The sequence below is a fragment of the Strigops habroptila genome, chromosome 5 (genome assembly GCF_004027225.2).
Source record: "Strigops habroptila isolate Jane chromosome 5, bStrHab1.2.pri, whole genome shotgun sequence".
NCBI lineage: Eukaryota > Metazoa > Chordata > Aves > Psittaciformes > Psittacidae > Strigops > Strigops habroptila.
This window is the reverse complement of record NC_044281.2, coordinates 24,570,487-24,586,509: the sequence shown is the minus strand read 5'-3', so window position 1 is coordinate 24,586,509 and position 16,023 is coordinate 24,570,487. Positions and strand designations below refer to the sequence as shown.

The 16,023-nt window shown below is 46.0% G+C and overlaps 1 protein-coding gene across 14 annotated transcripts in view; it reads left to right on the top strand.

Moving 5' to 3' along the window:
• Positions 1-16,023, top strand: part of CAMK2G (calcium/calmodulin dependent protein kinase II gamma) — a 123,772-nt gene that overhangs the window by 88,821 nt on the left and 18,928 nt on the right. For 8 of the 14 annotated variants that reach the window (XM_030488958.2, XM_030488954.2, XM_030488947.2 and 5 more), the window contains 2 exons: positions 3,715-3,755; positions 15,423-15,455. In XM_030488958.2, the coding sequence (XP_030344818.1) occupies positions 3,715-3,755; positions 15,423-15,455 (74 nt within the window). The remainder of the gene's footprint in view (positions 1-3,714; positions 3,756-15,422; positions 15,456-16,023) is intronic. The other 6 variants (XM_030488960.2, XM_030488955.2, XM_030488949.2 and 3 more) reach the window with 1 other exon arrangement.

Genomic DNA, 16,023 nt, shown 5'->3' with positions numbered 1-16,023 from the left:
CTGGAACAGTGGTGTCATTTAGGGGGCAGAGGGAGTTAATAGCAAACCAGAATTAAGAAAAACTTTAATGTCGACCTTTCAGCAAGAGTCCATGTTGTAAATTCTGCCAGACAGTTATCCCATGCAAATAGGTTGTCTTTGTATTTGTCTCTCACTTAGTGCATAGTGTTCCTGTGCAATTGCGATTGCAATAAGTTCCCATAGTAAGTCACTAGGGAATCTAAGAAAAAGGGGACTGTTGTGACAGAAGCCAAAGTGAGTGTAGAGAATACAAGAGAACAGCTCCCCTCTGTTCTGTGAAATCACTCTGCCGTGTTTAAATGGCTGCTGCTAGGATGACTTGTGCCTAAATAGCCATCGTGGCAGAGTGTTAACCACCAGTCTTTGCTCTATCTTGTCCTTTAGAAATTGATGTTCTTGTTACACTGCAATCATGGGCATTGTTTGTAATGGTAGCCTCTTTGTGGCTATATACTGACTGTTGGTTATTTTGTGGTGAGCCCCAGAAGTGACACTGAGTTGAGAATTAGTTAATCTGACTTTCTTTGAACTGAGAATGAGGGTGACAAGCTGCCACTCTGTGTCGTTTGGAATTCTGTGTTGGTATGATACGATTTTTATTATAATAATCAAGTCTCAGCAAAGTCTTAGAATTCTTCATGGTGTAAATCTTGTGTTTAGAAGCCAGAACTTGGCTTGTCTGCTGGACTAGCATCTTCAGTTAGTCAAGCTTAGTAAAAGCATCCTCAGTGTTATCCTTGCATCCCAAAAAATACTCTTTGGAAGCTTAAATGGGATGAGAAATATAACTGAGACTTGACAGCTGCAGAGAGGGCGAACCCAGGGCAGGCTGCTCTCTCTGGAAGAGGAGGCGTGGAGCTAGCAGGGGGGAAGGCACTATCCATGGCTGTGTTTGGAGTGGGTATTTCAGTCCCTCTCGGAAATTCTCGCCTCCACTGCCCCCCCCTTTGGTCTGGTACATCCAGAGCGTCTAGTGTTCATTGCTGATGAGTTCAGCATTAGGGATTTGTGTTTCTGCCAGGTGCATGGTCCAGAACCCAGGCTGTTTCCTATGGAGGCCAAAACTGACAAATGTGGGAAGAGGGAGGGGTATATGGGATGTGTGCAGGGGATGACTTTTTTTGTGTTTCTCTTCAGAGATTAACTGGAGGGTGTCTTGTTAAACCAAGAACAAAACTGTGCTTTTAAGTTACTGGCTTAGCAGCATGTGCCTTTCTATTGCTTCATCACAGAGGAGCTCTGGAGCTCTTAACTCTACTGAGAAGAGGGAATTTAATCCCTTTAAGGTGTAAAGGAACTGCCAAGGATGGTGAAAATAAATACTAGTATCTCATGCCTGGAAAACTGCAGAGCATGGGTACAAGACCACTTCCTGAACAGTTAAGAATCTGCCTTCATGTGTCCTTCGATTTTTCCCCTCCTGTCTCTTTGCTAAGCTGCATGTTGGGTGGTGCTGTCTGTCTTCTAAAATGATTGGTGTTACAGGAAGTCTTGTCTGTTGCTTGCTGCAGAAATTCCAATTGCATCCTCTTTGATTTGCCTCATAAAAATACACATGCCTTCCTTTTGTTTGAGGTGCCTGCAGTCGTCTTTGCATGTGAGTGCACTTCATGCACTCTCCAGTTGTCCTTACAAACCACAGTATGAAGCATGAACTAAATACAATCCAGACACAGCTCCCTTCTGCAGCGCTGGGATGCTGACAGGCCTGTGAGAAAACATTGTGTGCAGTGCAGAGGTACAAACTGGGAAGGAGGCTAGACAGGCAGGCTGTGCTGGAGAGCACTGGGGCAGCATTAGGTAGTGCTGGGCCATGCAGTAGGACTCTCAGCTGAGTTTGCTTTAACTTCATAGAATGTGGTTTTAGCTGTCTTCTGTCCACAAAGACACATGTCAGTTTCTGGGGAAACTGCAGAAAGTGTGAAAAATGTTGCTTCCCGGCTTGTGTCTGGGTCATTCTCAGAACATATGGTGGTGCTGTTTCCTTCTCTGATTCTCCCCCACCTCCCTTCAAGGATGTCCCATTTGTGATACTTGTTAAATTGCAGAATCCTTTACTCCTTCTGAAGTGTTTAAGGCCATAACAGTTTCTTGTTTTAAACAGTTGTTGTGTGAGATGCCTTGATGTATGTGTGATATAAATGCTGGACCCCTTTTGACTCCATAATCACCTTGTTCTTCTCACTTGCATGTGGAATCAAGCTGGTCTTCTTCATGCCTTGAAGGTGGCAAGAACTTAGTTGTTAGATTCAGTCTTTCAATGCTTTCATATGTGTACACTCAGCAAAGAAACTGTTGCAGAATAGATGAGTTGCTTGGGTCAGTTTGTCTGCACACCTTCACATGTGCACATTGGAGCACTGTGTTTTGACGGGTAACACTCAGCCAACCTCTGTATGAGGTTCTTTGTGTTCTTAGGTGGTTTCTGAGAGCAGGAATGAAGACAAATTCCTGGTGACTTTATACTTTCATTAGGGAATAGAATTAGGAAAACCAATTCAGAGATTGTAATAAACTTGTATGGGTGTCTCTTCTTTATTGTGAGGAGACAATATCACCATTTGCACCAGCTCAGCTAATATTGTCCAGTTAATCCATATCTGTGGAGTCGTGTGGTAGGGAATGCAGGGAGAAAAATGCTTTTCACATACAACTTGAGTAATTGCTTGGATATTGCAAGACCATTTTTGCCTAATGTTGCTGCTTCTAGAGGGAGGCTGAGCACTCCATGCTGACCAACTCCTGCATGTCTTTGGGAGTTGAAGCATTTAAACAGTGAGCATTGTCTTAGGACTTGCCTTTTCTCTAGGTCTTATGTTTGCTGGAGCTAAAATCCAGGTCAAGTACCTGGACCCAGCAGCTACGTAGGAGAGGCATATCAGTGTGTTGGTCCAGCAGGTCTCTAGAATGCTGTTTACAGAAGTTGTAACAACTGAAGATACTCTTCATGAGTAGGCAAGCTATGTTTTACATCTGTTGAGGTTGTAGATGGGGTCTTACAGTTGTGGTCAACATACCACTTACCTGTAATGGATGGAGCAGCTCCTTTGTCAGTCCCAAGCGTGCCTTCTGCCAAGCATTTATTGTGGGCTCCCTGTCTGTACTTATCATGCTCTCACTTTCATTGCTAGTGCCAGTTGTTTAAGTTGAGCACAGCAGAACATCTTTATCTCCCAGTGAAGAAATTCAACCTAGTTCCTGTCTCTTTTCTCATTCTTTTTTTTCTTTTAACTGTTATCAGATTCTGCCTTTTTCACTTTTCCAGGCTCTTCCTTTCAGCTGTCCAGATGTTCCCCCAGAGTAACTGTGAATAGCAGTAATTAGGAGGTCTCTGCGTTATTAGTGGCCCCTTTATTTGCAAAGTCTGTTATGTGAATGGCTGCACTTGAGGATAAAGCCTTTAAATCTGGCAGATTGCTTTAGCTCTTCCCCCTGTAACTGCTCACACTTCTGGATGGGGTCACAGTGTGAGAGTGGAGGACTGAAACAGAGGAACTGTGAAGTCTCATTTCAGTCTTGGTGGTCTTGAGATGGTGAAAGTGGGAACATTTTTGCATAAACAGGTGAACAATAGATAGGATGGGTGACTTTCTGCTATCAGGATGGATTTGATGAGTTACTCAGTTTTGAGGGAGTTGGGGAGGAGAACATTCTTGAAAACAAAATCTGACCTACTTCTGCTTCTCCCTACAGCTGCCAAAAGCCTGCTGAACAAGAAGTCAGATGGAGTGAAGGTAAGTTCTTGCTTTCCCGTTTCACTCTCTCTCCCACCATCTGAACAGAAGGCAGCTGCTTTCTGGGGTGCCCATCCCCTCCCAGGGTAAAACCACAGCCCTGTCTTGCAGATGGGGTTGTTATGTTCAGTGTATCCTTATGGAGTGTTGGGTGGGATCTTAATGTTCCTTACATGCACCTTAATACATCACACAACTTGTTAAGTGCACTATCATACCAGCAAGATTTCTTTTTCCCCTTTCTCTGAAGTATGGAGAACTGGTCAGTGCTGTGCATTAGAAAGACCAAGACTTTTTCAAATGTGACACTTGCTTCTGGCTAGTCTGTTCTGTTCAGTGCAGAATGCTTCTGGGTATCAAAATTGCATAGAGCAATTGTCAATAACTGCTGATACCCAGCAGACCCCATGGAAATGTCTTTGTCACCCCACTTGGACAGATGCTGAAGGTTGAGTGGGAAGAGGCATGGGGAAGATGGTCATGTTTGGACAGAATGGAAACTGAGTCTTGTGTTAAGAGTTCAGTCCACATCCCTGAGGGCCCAGCATTCTCCTGTTTCTCCACTTCACTCTGTGTGCATGGTCATCCTTCAGTTCTGGAGGTCAAATAGGCCATTCCCAAGGCTGTATGTTGTTCCAGGCAGTAGCCCTTTACCATCTGGTACTGGAGTTGAGGTGGTTATGGGCTAGAGCACTGTCTTCCCCTAACTGTTCCAAAGGATAACTGTCCTCCACATGGCAAAGTAGGGTTTGGTTTATTTGCTCGCATTTCCATTTGAAGTCCAAATCTTTCTCCACAGCTGTTAGGTGAAATAGTTCATCTTCTGGTTTTGTGCTGTGCACAGTCTTCATTCTCCCCTGACTGCAGGGTTGATATGCACACTGCAGGACCAACATGCTTGTTCTCTCCTGCTCTCATAGCCCTTTTCCATTTTAACGAGGCTCTGTCTCCAGAGAGCTCACAATACAAGCAGGCTGCTGGAAAAAGAGGTGTTTTTAGAGGAGTTGGGTTTATTTTGGGGACTGCTCTGGCAAAACCTGTGTTCTTGCAGTTCTGCTGTGTTCTGTGCTAATGACACTCAAGTCTTTGGATTGTTTTGACCAAAATGCTACATGGAACTGCTGTTCTTGGCTTAGGATGCTTACCTTTGAAATGTGCCTGCAAGAGTGAGCTTTTGTGCCCTCGCACATGCCTGCCTCTTATACAGACACTCATTGAACACATGCACACTAATACAGGAAGTGTGTTTGAGTTGTCGCAACTATTGATATGGAAAACATTACAGTAAAATCCCGTGGAATAAGAATGGATGATCCCAAATGTTGTGAACTCAGAATTAGCATCTACTTGCTTCAAAATCCCAACATGGCACAGGAGAAGCAACTAGAAAAGCAGCAGATAACACATCCACATAGTTTTTGTCAGCTGTCTAGAAAAAACTGCCTTTCTTCTCACGATTCTTGATTTCCAGCAGGCTCTCAGTGAGCCTTCCCAACTTGGGTCACAATATTCCAGAAACGGACAGATGAGTCCATTTCCTAACATACAAGGACACCTGTATGTTAGAGACTTCCAGCTCTACAGAAAGCTGGTGGTGTTTGATTCATTGAGAACACCATGTCTTCTTCTGTGAAAAGGGTAAAGCTGGATTTGCTTTTCTAGCTGAAGTAGTCTTCAACCCTTCACAGTATATGTTGTTCCTGATATATATAATTGAATACTTGTGATAAAGTGGAAGATTAGAGAGCATAGCATTCTTTGTACATGGTGAATGGGGTTGTCCTCTGGGAACCTCTTCTCTACTTCTGCATGACACTGGAAACCCCCAGCCAAGAGCCAGCATGCTGTATGAACGTGACTGGTGTCTATGAGGCGCATTGCATGCTTTTGTCATTAAGTGTGGTTTAACCTGGGCAGAGGGCCCTCAGAAGAGTTGTTTAAGCATCCCGTTTTCCCCAGATGCCGTCTATTTTCAGGTGTAGCTTTTGGGTCCTCATTTCGGCCACTAACGCTCATTTGCCGAGATATTTCCAGAGAGGAGCCTTCAACCCCGGAGCGAGGGCAAACCCCCTGTCCCGGAGCCTCAGTTCGAGCGGCGGGAGCCACGGAGGGAGCCTTGAGCCCCACCAGGCCCTGAGGCACCGCCCCAGCGGGGAACACCCACCCCGGGGAGCGCGGGAGTAGCGCGGGGCGCGGCCGTTGGCGCGTCAGTTGGCGCTGGCAATGCGGGCGGGCAGGGAGCGGGATGGTGAGCGCTCGCCTCAGGGCCAGGGCCCGCTCTGGGAGCTCTGGTGGGAGGGGAGGCTGCAGTGCGGAGCTCGGGGTGTAGGAAGTCCCTGCACGGGTCTCTTGACGCGAGGGTGCTCAATGGGCAGGGCTGCGCTCAGTGCGCCCTGGTGGGGGTCCTCCGGCAGGACCGCTGAGCTGCGGGGCACTGTCAGTGGCCTGAAAGCTGTCAGGGGAGCTGAGAGGGAGCCGTACTGCTTGCTCCAGGGCCGAACTGTGCAGGGGCCACAGATGTCCACCACAGCGCATACAGAAAAGGAGAAGCATGTTAGTCCAGGAAACTGAGAGCTAGTAACAAAAAAACAAGGAGGAAGAGGACAAATAAAAGCAAGGGGCTTCCTCCAAATTCCGACATCCCCACCCAGAACTGCTTCGCAGCTCTGCAGGGGGCTAATGAGGAAACGCACACCTCACCAAATGAACATCCTACTGGTGCACCAGTGAAGAGGATCACTACTGGTGCCTCCAGGGGAAAGCCGCGGGTCATAGTAGTAGGTGACTCTACTTTGAAAGACACAGAGGCAATCGTCTGTCTGCCTGAGCCAGTCTCGAGGGAGGTGTGTTGCCTGCAAGGGGCTCGGATCAGGGATGTAGCTGAGAGGCTGCCTTGTCTAGTAAATCCCTCTGACTATTACCCACTTCTAGTGGTCCGTGTGGGTGCTAGTGATACTGACAGCAGCAGCCTGGGGAACATTAAGAAGGACTACAGAGCCCTGGGAGACGTGGTTAGGGGCTCTGGGGCTCAGATAGTTTTTTCATCAATCCTCCACGTCAGAGGGTAGGACCTTTAAAAAGCCAGGTGGATTTGGCAGGTTAATAAATGGTTAGAACAGTGGTGCTATAGTCAGGTGTTTGGTTATTTAGAACACGGGACTCGATTTGGGAGGCCAGGTCTACTGGAGGCTGGTGGAGCTGGTCTGACAGAGGGGAAGAGCTGCTTTGGTAGGAGGCTTGCCAGGCTGGTCAAAGCAGCTTTAAACTAGATGTGTTGGGGGAGGGGGGCATCGCTCCATCTCAACACTCCCAGTCAGTTGCCGGCAACTGTAATAAATGCTTGGAGTGATGCAGAGATATTTCAGCTGCTCCAGCCAATGAGTCGGCTTCATTTGGAGCTCAGCTCAGATGCCTCTACACAAAAGCCCATAGTATGGGGAATAAACAAGAGGAATTAGAGGTGTGTGCACGGCTCCGGGCATATGATATCATTGGCATCACAGGAACATGGTGGGGTGGCTCCTATGACTGGAGCGTTGGAATGGAAGGTTATAGGCTGTTTGGGAAAGACAGGCCAGGCAGATGGGGAGGGGGAGTAGCTATTTATGTCAGTGATAGGCTGGAGAGTATGGAACTCTGCCTGGGGATGGGTGATGAGTCAAGAGCTTGTGGGTCAGGGTCGAAGGGAGAACAGTGATGGAGAACATCATTGTGGGGATCTTTTACAGACCACCTGGTCAGGAGGACTCTGTGGATTAAGCTCTCTATAGACAGATAGGAGCAGCCTCATGCTTGCAGGCCCTTGTCCTCATGGGGCACTTCAACTATCCTGATATCTGTTGAAGGGATGGTATGGTACGGCCCGGCACAAGCAATCCAGGAGGTTCATTGATTGTGTGGAAGACAGCTTCCTCTTGCAAGTAATAGAGGAGCCAACAAGGTAGAGGTGCCATGATTGAGCTCGTGCTCACCAACAGGGAGGGATTGGTTGGGAATGTGATGCTCCAGGGTAGCCTTGGCTGTAGCAGTTATGAGCTGGTCGAGTTCGAGATCCTCAGGGCAGTGAGAAGAGCATGCAGCAAGGTCACTGCCCTGGACTTCAAGAAAGCAGACTTTGGCCTCTTCAGGAACCTCTTTAGTAAGGTTCCATGGGATACGGTCCTAGAGGGCAGGGGGGCCCAAGACTGCTGGTCGATATTCAAGGATCACCTGCTCCAAGGTCAGGAGTGTTGCGTCCCGACTAGAAGGAAATGTGGCAGGAGGGCTAGGAGGCCTCCATGGATGGACAAGGAGCTGCTGAGGAAATTTAGAGGGGAAAAAAGAAGCTTATAAAAGGTGGAAGCAAGGACAGGAGGCCCGGGAAGAATACAGGGACGTTGTGCAGGAAGCCAGGGACCCAATCAGGAAAGCTAAGGCCCAGTTAGAATCAAATCTGGCAAAGGATGTGAGAGATGACAGCAAGCGATTCTCTAGGTATGTTGCCAACAAAAGACAGACTAGGGATAATGTGGGCCGTCTCTGGAAGCTAACGGGAGAACTGGCTACCCTGGATTTGGAGAAGGCTGAGGTTCTTAATGACTTCTTTGCCTCAGTCTTCACTGACAAATGCTCTGACCACACCGCCAAAGTCTTGGAAGGCAGATGCAGGGACTGTGAGACTGAAGACCTTAGGCCCACTGTAGGAGAGGATCAGGTTTGAGATCATCTTAAAAACCTGAATGTGCACAATTCCATGGGACCTGATGAAATCCATCCGCAGGTCCTGAAGGAGCTGGCGAATGAAGATGCAAAGCCACTGTCCATCATATATGAAAAATCCTGGCAGTCAGGTGAAGTTCCCGATGACTGGAAAAGGGGAAATATAACCCCCATTTTCAAGAAGGGGAAGGTGGAAGACCCAGGGAACTACACACCAGTCAGTGTCACCTCTGTGCCTGGCAAACTCTTGGAGCAGATTCTCCTGGAAACCATGCTGAGGCACATGAAAAACGAGGTGTTTGGTGACAGCCAACATGCCTTCACTAAGGGGAAATCCTGCCTGACCAATTTGGTGGCCTTCTGTGATGGGGCTACAGAACTGATGGACAGCGGCAGAGCAGTTGACGTCATCTACCTGGACTTGTGCAAAGCGTTCGACACTGTCCCGCACGACATCCTTGTCTCTAAACTGGAGAGACATAAATTTGATGGATGGACCGCTCGGTGGATAAAGAATTGGCTGGATGGCCGCACGCAAAGAGTTGTGGTAAATGGCACAATGTCTAATTGGAGACCAATAACAAGTGGTGTCCCTCAGGGGTCGGTGTTGAGGCCAATCCTGTTCAACATCTTTGTCAGCAACATGGACAGTGGAATTGAGTGCACCCTCAGCAAGTTTGCTGACAAAGTTATGTGGTTCAGTTGACACGCTGGAGGGAAGGGATGCCATCCAGAGGGACCTTGACACGCTTGAGAGGTGGGCCAATGCCAACCTCATGAAGTTCACGGCCAAGTCAAGTGCCCAAGGAAGCGGTGGATGCTCCATCCCTGGCAGTGTTCAAGGCCAGGTTGGACAGAGTCTTGGGTGACATGGTTTAGTGTGTGGTGTCCCTGCCCATGGCAGGGGGGTTGGAACCAGATGATCTTAAGGTCCTTCCAACCCTAACTATTCTATCATTTCTATAAGCTTTAAAATTTATAACTTAAAAATTTCTTCTTAAAGTTGGTGTTTTGAGTAACTCTCTTGCTTAATAATGCAGATTTTTAAAAGTACAGGTTGCTTGCCCTCACTGTTAAGTTTGGACAAGATAGAGAGTAGGTAGTGATCTGTGTATTTGTAGTACATCCTTAACACCTCTGTTGTATGATTTCTATGGCTACATGCTTATCTCCTGCCTTGCACCTTCTGTCTACTGGTACAGTGCTGCTTCCCATTAGTCATCCAGTGGAAGTGTAGCCTTTTACCACTTCCATTTGCTTATTGGTGCAGTACTGGCACACTTGGCTGCTGTGCTGCAGTCTCTGTGCTGGTCAGTGTCTGGTAAGTGGCCTCGCTAGCCTGCTCTTCATGCATTGCTCCTTGTGCAGGGAACTTGTAATTTTAGCCCCACTGATTTTCTCACGCTAGATGATTCTGACAAACATCTTGTGCTAGTGACTGGTTGAGTTAAGAGCATCCGGTTTTGCATTACTTGTAGCAAACTATGATTTTCTGCCCACTGCAGTAATGCAGAGCACTGGTACCATGACGTGAACACCAAACAGATTTTCAGCTTTGTGGTATCCTTTTCACTACCGCTTCCCATATAAGTAATTTTACATCAGATGTAGGTTTAGAACAAGCATTGCATGCTGTATTTTTAACTGTGGCCTGCTGCTGACCACATGCCATGTGGTTAGGCTGTTTCTCATGTTCCCTCGAGATATGGAGACTCCTGGTTTGTTTGGTGGTTGGGTTTTTTGTTGTAACTTTCCAATTCTTTTGGCTAGTATTCAGAGCTATCTGTGCTAGAACCCTGCATTATTTGACAAAACCAGTAGGAATTTCTATTACATAGTATTAGGCAAGTTTGAGTGAGGCATGCATGCATTTCATTTGCATCAGACTGTTTTGGAAGTGGGACAGGAGCTTAAATCAGGAGGGGAGAATGTGAAGGAAACGTTTTTTTATTCCAACATAGGTGTGTCAACACTGGGGTTATTTTGATAAATTTCCACGTACATGACCCTCTCCTCTAGCAAATTCCTTTCCAAAATCTATTTGAAGCATTGCTGGTTTTCATTTTGCACTGCTGCTTCTATTTCAAGTACTAATTCTGCTAATTGGTAGATATTTCATCAGCTTGGCACTTGAGAACTTTTCCATTATCTTAAATAATGAATGATTTAAACTGCCTTGAATCTTAAATTGTCCCTGTGCACCAAACATTTGGTAGTGCTGCACTCACTTTCTTCAGTCAGAATTTGGATCCAAGCTGGTGCGGTAACAACAGGGAAGGCCCAGGTTTTATCTCCAAGGAACATGCTTTTCTCCTTTCAAATCCAGAAAGTGAGGCTAGAAGATACTGAGTGAGGAATTGCAGAGCCATGTAACACACCACGTTTCTTGTCACCAGCACTGTAGGTCCCAGATATTTCCTTTGAGATTCTAAATTTGTAAGCAACATTGTGCAGCTACCACTATAAAATTCACTTCTGATAGTTTCACGTCAAATCTGCTTGCTTTCTTGTTCCCCTTTCTGCCTGTAATCTGGACTTGCCATCCACTGCAGGGTGAGGGAGGACTTAAGGAACAGGCCGGGGCAGGCACCTGTGTGAAGATGAAGGACACTTTAGGCTGAATGTCCTTCCTCTGACCCTTCAGGGTCTGGGCTCCCTGTAGTTAGTATTACAGACCTACTGTTATTTTTTTTTGCCTCTGAGCAGCACTTCCAACAGTGGTGTTCTCTTTTTTTCCCAAAGGGAATCTCATTTCCTACTGGTGGTGAGGATGCGTGTGTTTCCAGTTCTAGCAAGGCCTGTCACATCCATCTTTATAACCAGAATTTGTTAATGCACAAAGTGCTATTTTTAGTGAAGTACGTAATTGCAAGTATTTTAAAATCAGTTCTTTTCCAAGCTGTCAGGTTCTTCTTTTCTTTTGTTTTGGTGGGGTTTTTTTGGATTTTTTTGTTTTTTGTGAGCACCTCGGTTGGTGATTAGAGGATACAAAATGATATCAATAATGTTTTTCAGGCCCAATGTAACACTCTATGTAAATAGTAACTGGTGGAAAATGTTATGGGGTCCAGGAGATTTTAACAGCATTCACTTGCAATGCTCTGCAAAATCTGTTGGTTTTCTACCTTGTCTCTTTGCTGCATGCACATTGTTTTCTTTCCCAGTAAAAGCTGAATAGCACAGCTGAAAGGAGAACTCAGCTGAAAGAGTGAAAATCAGATTTTTGGTGTGACAAGGCTATGTTGTAAAACCTGCTTTTCATTTTACATAACTGCAAAGAGGCACCAAATACCATTTGTTCTGCTGTTTGTAAGGAATATTGTGGTAAAGTGTACATTTTCTGCCTGGTGGGTATCAGCTTTCATTGCCCTTTGCCCAGTAAAAAGTATGTGTGGAAGGCAGGATGCTCTCTAAGCTGGCATGGCTGCTGAGAAAGCAGTTTGTGAAAGTGTGCCTTAGACAGAGGAGGCACAGTAGCAAGGTGAACCAACCTAGAAAATCTGCAAGGGTCTGGAAATCTGCGAGGGTCGAGTAACATCCACGCAGTGACCAACAGGAGTTAATGCTCCTATTTCTGTACCTGAACTTGTTATAATCTTAAAGCCATGCTGTTTAAAGATTGTTATGGTGAAGCTAAATGAGGAGAACCCAAGTTCACCTGAACAGCACAGTTTTATGCTGAATTGTTTTATGCAAGATGCTTGGGGAGTGCTTCAGATCTGTTTAAGTGCTAACATCCAATAAGACATTCTACCCACCTTTGATGCGTTCACTTTTTTCACTGCATTGTTGTAATGCCTAGAAACTCTAACTGAGATCAAGTGTCCAGTGTGCTTAGCACTGTAGTGATGCCTAAGCAGAAAATCCCTGCTTCTTAGCTTACAATTTAAATAGACAAGCTGACAGAGGGCAAGAGAAAAGATGGATTGACAAAGATGAAATGATTTGCTCAGCATCACACAAAAGGGCTAAAGCAGAAGCAGAAATAGGACCTCAAATCTGCTAGTTCAGGCTGCCTCTCACTGATCTGCTCTGAGTTCAACGTTTTTGGGTTGGTTTTTTTTCCTGAAGTCCTGAAATGACTGTACTCTCTATTGGAATATGAACTGCAGCAAGCTTAATATTTTAACACAACTATACTGCCCGTATCAAACTGGGGGAGATAGATACGCAAAAAGCTGTTGTAAAAAGATACTCATGTTACATGCCCAGAACCATGAATGGGCACATAATGCTTGTAATCACTCTACTTAGAGCATCTTCTAGTATGCATTGTATTTTCTATAGGTGCTCGGAATGATTTACGCTTGCCATTTCTAGTATTGCTGCTGTGCTGGAGGGACAGTGATTCTTCAGGTTGTCTTCTGTCGCCTGCTGACTTCTGTTTATTGTTACCTAAAGCAAGAAGCTTCCTTAAGTTTCATTGTAGAGAGTCTGCTCCTCTTTTGAGATGAACACCTGAATTTCACATAAGTACAGAAACAGAACTTAAACCTAGGGATGAATGTTTGTTAGAGAGGAAAATGTCCGTACTTCTTTGGGAGAATGTTCTGTCACTCAGATGTAAGGAAATCCTTACATCAGTGAGGTACTACCATAGACTATCTGTCTGCCTTTAACTTTTTTTTTGCATTCCCTGGGATGTCTTTGCATTGACTAGAAAATGTAGGGGTTTTTGTGGAAGGGAAAGAGAACTTCTGTTTATCTTATTTACTTTGTGAAGTTGTAGTCACCTTACAAGAACAACAAAGTTTTGCTCACTCAGCTAGTCACCTTGAGAAGATGACGTAGATGGCTCTGATGCAGCTGTCACAGAGGGCATTGTGAGACTGACCTGATTTTAGTAATTTACTGATGTATGTTTTGACTTTAGTCAAAAGTTTTGATGCTTTAGCATTTACTGCCCATGCTCCTGTTGGCGTTATCCAACCTGGCTCAAGTTGTAATATTACTTTCATGCTCTGGTCTTAACACAGACCTCACTCCCCACGTTTTTCATATTGCCTAGATAGCTTTTCTTCCCCCTGTTGTTATAGTAGGTAGTAGTAATGTGCTTTCTGGGATTTCTGCAATATATCATGCCATGTTAATAGACCAATGCTGTTTTAAATTTAGATTGTACTCTGATTAAATTCTGATCTGCAGAGGGTTCTGTTTCCTCCTTTGTCAGTGTTACTTGTGCCTCTAATATAAGGAGGGTGATTGCTTTCTGTGTGGCTTGGTTGACTCTCCTTTCATATTGAACCTTTTACTTGCCTCAATGTTTTCTGCCCCTTTTCTTGTTTCTGTAACTCATTGGAAATGTATATGAACATCAAATGAGACTGTCTTCCTTAGTGATAAGTTTCCCTGCAGTATCTGTATAGCCTCTGTTTGTCTGCTGCAACTGATATTAAATAATACAATACATTAAAAATTGTATTCATGCAGTGGTAGTACAGCCTGTTTTAGCTCTAGCTTGAGGAAGAGCCTGTGGAGAAGCTAAATTGTCCTAAAAGAAGATAGGAGGAATCACAAATTTGTGAACAAGGTAATGGTAATACCTGTGTTGTGCCTCCATGAAGCAGAAGATTTGTCAGCCAACTGCTGAACAGATCAGTGTTTGGAGTGTGTCCATACTGGAATTAAAGACCAGATGAGGCAGAAGCTTTGCTAGTTTTAGTCTTTTCATGCAGTGACTCCATGATTTTGGACTGTATCGTGTCATTAGGAATGTGGTTCTGGGTGTGAGGTGAACATGGACACTTCTGCTTTCAAAGACGTGCCAGTCTGTATATGTGCTTGAGCTCTGGTGTGAGGATAGCACAGACGAAGGCAATGTTCAAGATGAAAGCTGCGAAGGCTTACTAAGTGTATGAAACAGGGAGGTACAACTCCATGGCCTGTACCGAGTTCAAGGGCTGCTCCAGAGGTGGGCCATGGTAGTGTGCTGGAGTCCAGAGCTACATAGCTGAGCCTGTGCCATCGTGGGTTTTGGCTGGGATGTGCTGTCCTACACTACTCTCTGAGCTAGACTCTGTAGTAAGCAGCAGAGAAGTAGCCTAGATGGTACCAAAGGAAGAGGGTAGTAGGAAAAGGTATGTGGAGACAGCAGAGGCAGGGGTTAGTATTGTAGTGCTGAAAGACCTGCCAGGCTCAGCTTGGACAGGGTGACACTGAGTGTAGTGAAAGAGCAGAGAAATGCATGCTGAGCCTTGTTTACAGGAGAGTGCAGTTTGGGGTGAAGGTGTCTTTGAGCACGACTGAAGATACTTTTGAAAAAGAGTAGAGTCCAAGAAGGTAGTGTTTGAGCATTGCTTTCTGTTTATTCTCCCAGTATCTGTAAGCACAAGGTGTTTGGGCTGTCGAGTGCCTCTTTGTCTTTCTTGCCTTTCCTCTGTGTCTGAGCATGGGTGCACCTTCCCTCTGATCGGCCCCAATTTCTGTGTGAGAGAGCCTTTCTCCTCTCCAGACTATGTTCAGAAGTTCCCTCTTCTTTCTTTATCCCTTGGGAATGTTTCACCCATTGTGCCCTCCTCCCTACGCTCTGGTTGTAGTTGCAAACACACCTCTGCTTCCTTCAAATGTGAACAAATGGGGTTTTCTGCCTACCTCTTCAGTGTGGCCGGGGAAGCTGCAGTTTTCTGAGTTGGGAGAGCACATAAAGGCACCTCCTTGCATCCCACAAGGATCCATACATATTCCTCTCTCCTTATAACTGTGTGAGGCACCTATGTTCTGACCTCGATGTTTGAGTGGATGGGGGCTTCATCCCTACCCTTCCCCTGGTGTGTAGTCATGTTCTTTAATGGTGACTCTCTCTGCACCTTCTCGTATGTCTGCGCATTTCTGCTGCTGCTTATACCTGCCCCAAGGGGAGCAATATTGGCAGGGGGGCCTTGCTGGCGCACTAATATGTGAATAGTTTCTGTGCTTTTCTTCTCATCTCCTCTCTTCCCTTCTCTTTCCCTCTCTCAATGGTGTGTCCAGAAAAGGAAGTCGAGCTCCAGTGTGCATTTGATGGTGAGCACCTCCCGTAAGCTGCCTGCGATTCGTGCGTCCGCCATTCTCATGCCATGCACGCTCGGCTTGTGCTCATCACCCTACATAGCATGTCCGTGCAGGGGGGTGGTGGCAGGGGGGATCATTGTGCACTGAAAGGTCCATGTCCTCACTAAAAGGCCCTGTGATTGTCTGGCCCCCGGCCAGTCAGACAGTTCCCATTTTGTGCAGAAAATCAACTGCTGGCAATGCAGTCTGACCTTGCCTGCTCCGAGTGTGAAACGAAAAGAAGCAGTGGTTCTCCTAGGCTCAGCAGAGCAGGCGCGTGCCTTGCCTGGACATGGGGCTTTGTCATTCTGTTACAGAGGTGCCAAAAAGAGGAGCAGGTGCTTTGCCTGTTGTTGGTGCCGTCATCCTTGATGGGAGCCCTGCAGTGTAGAACTAACTGGGAGTCACTCCAAATGTGGCAGAGACTGATGGGGCTCCACTGTTGAGATGAAATGTGTGGGCACAGCACCGGCGGGCAGCTCAGAGCTGCCGGCCACTTCTTTTTTTAGCATACTTACTGAAAAGGTTTGTCAGAGCCTTT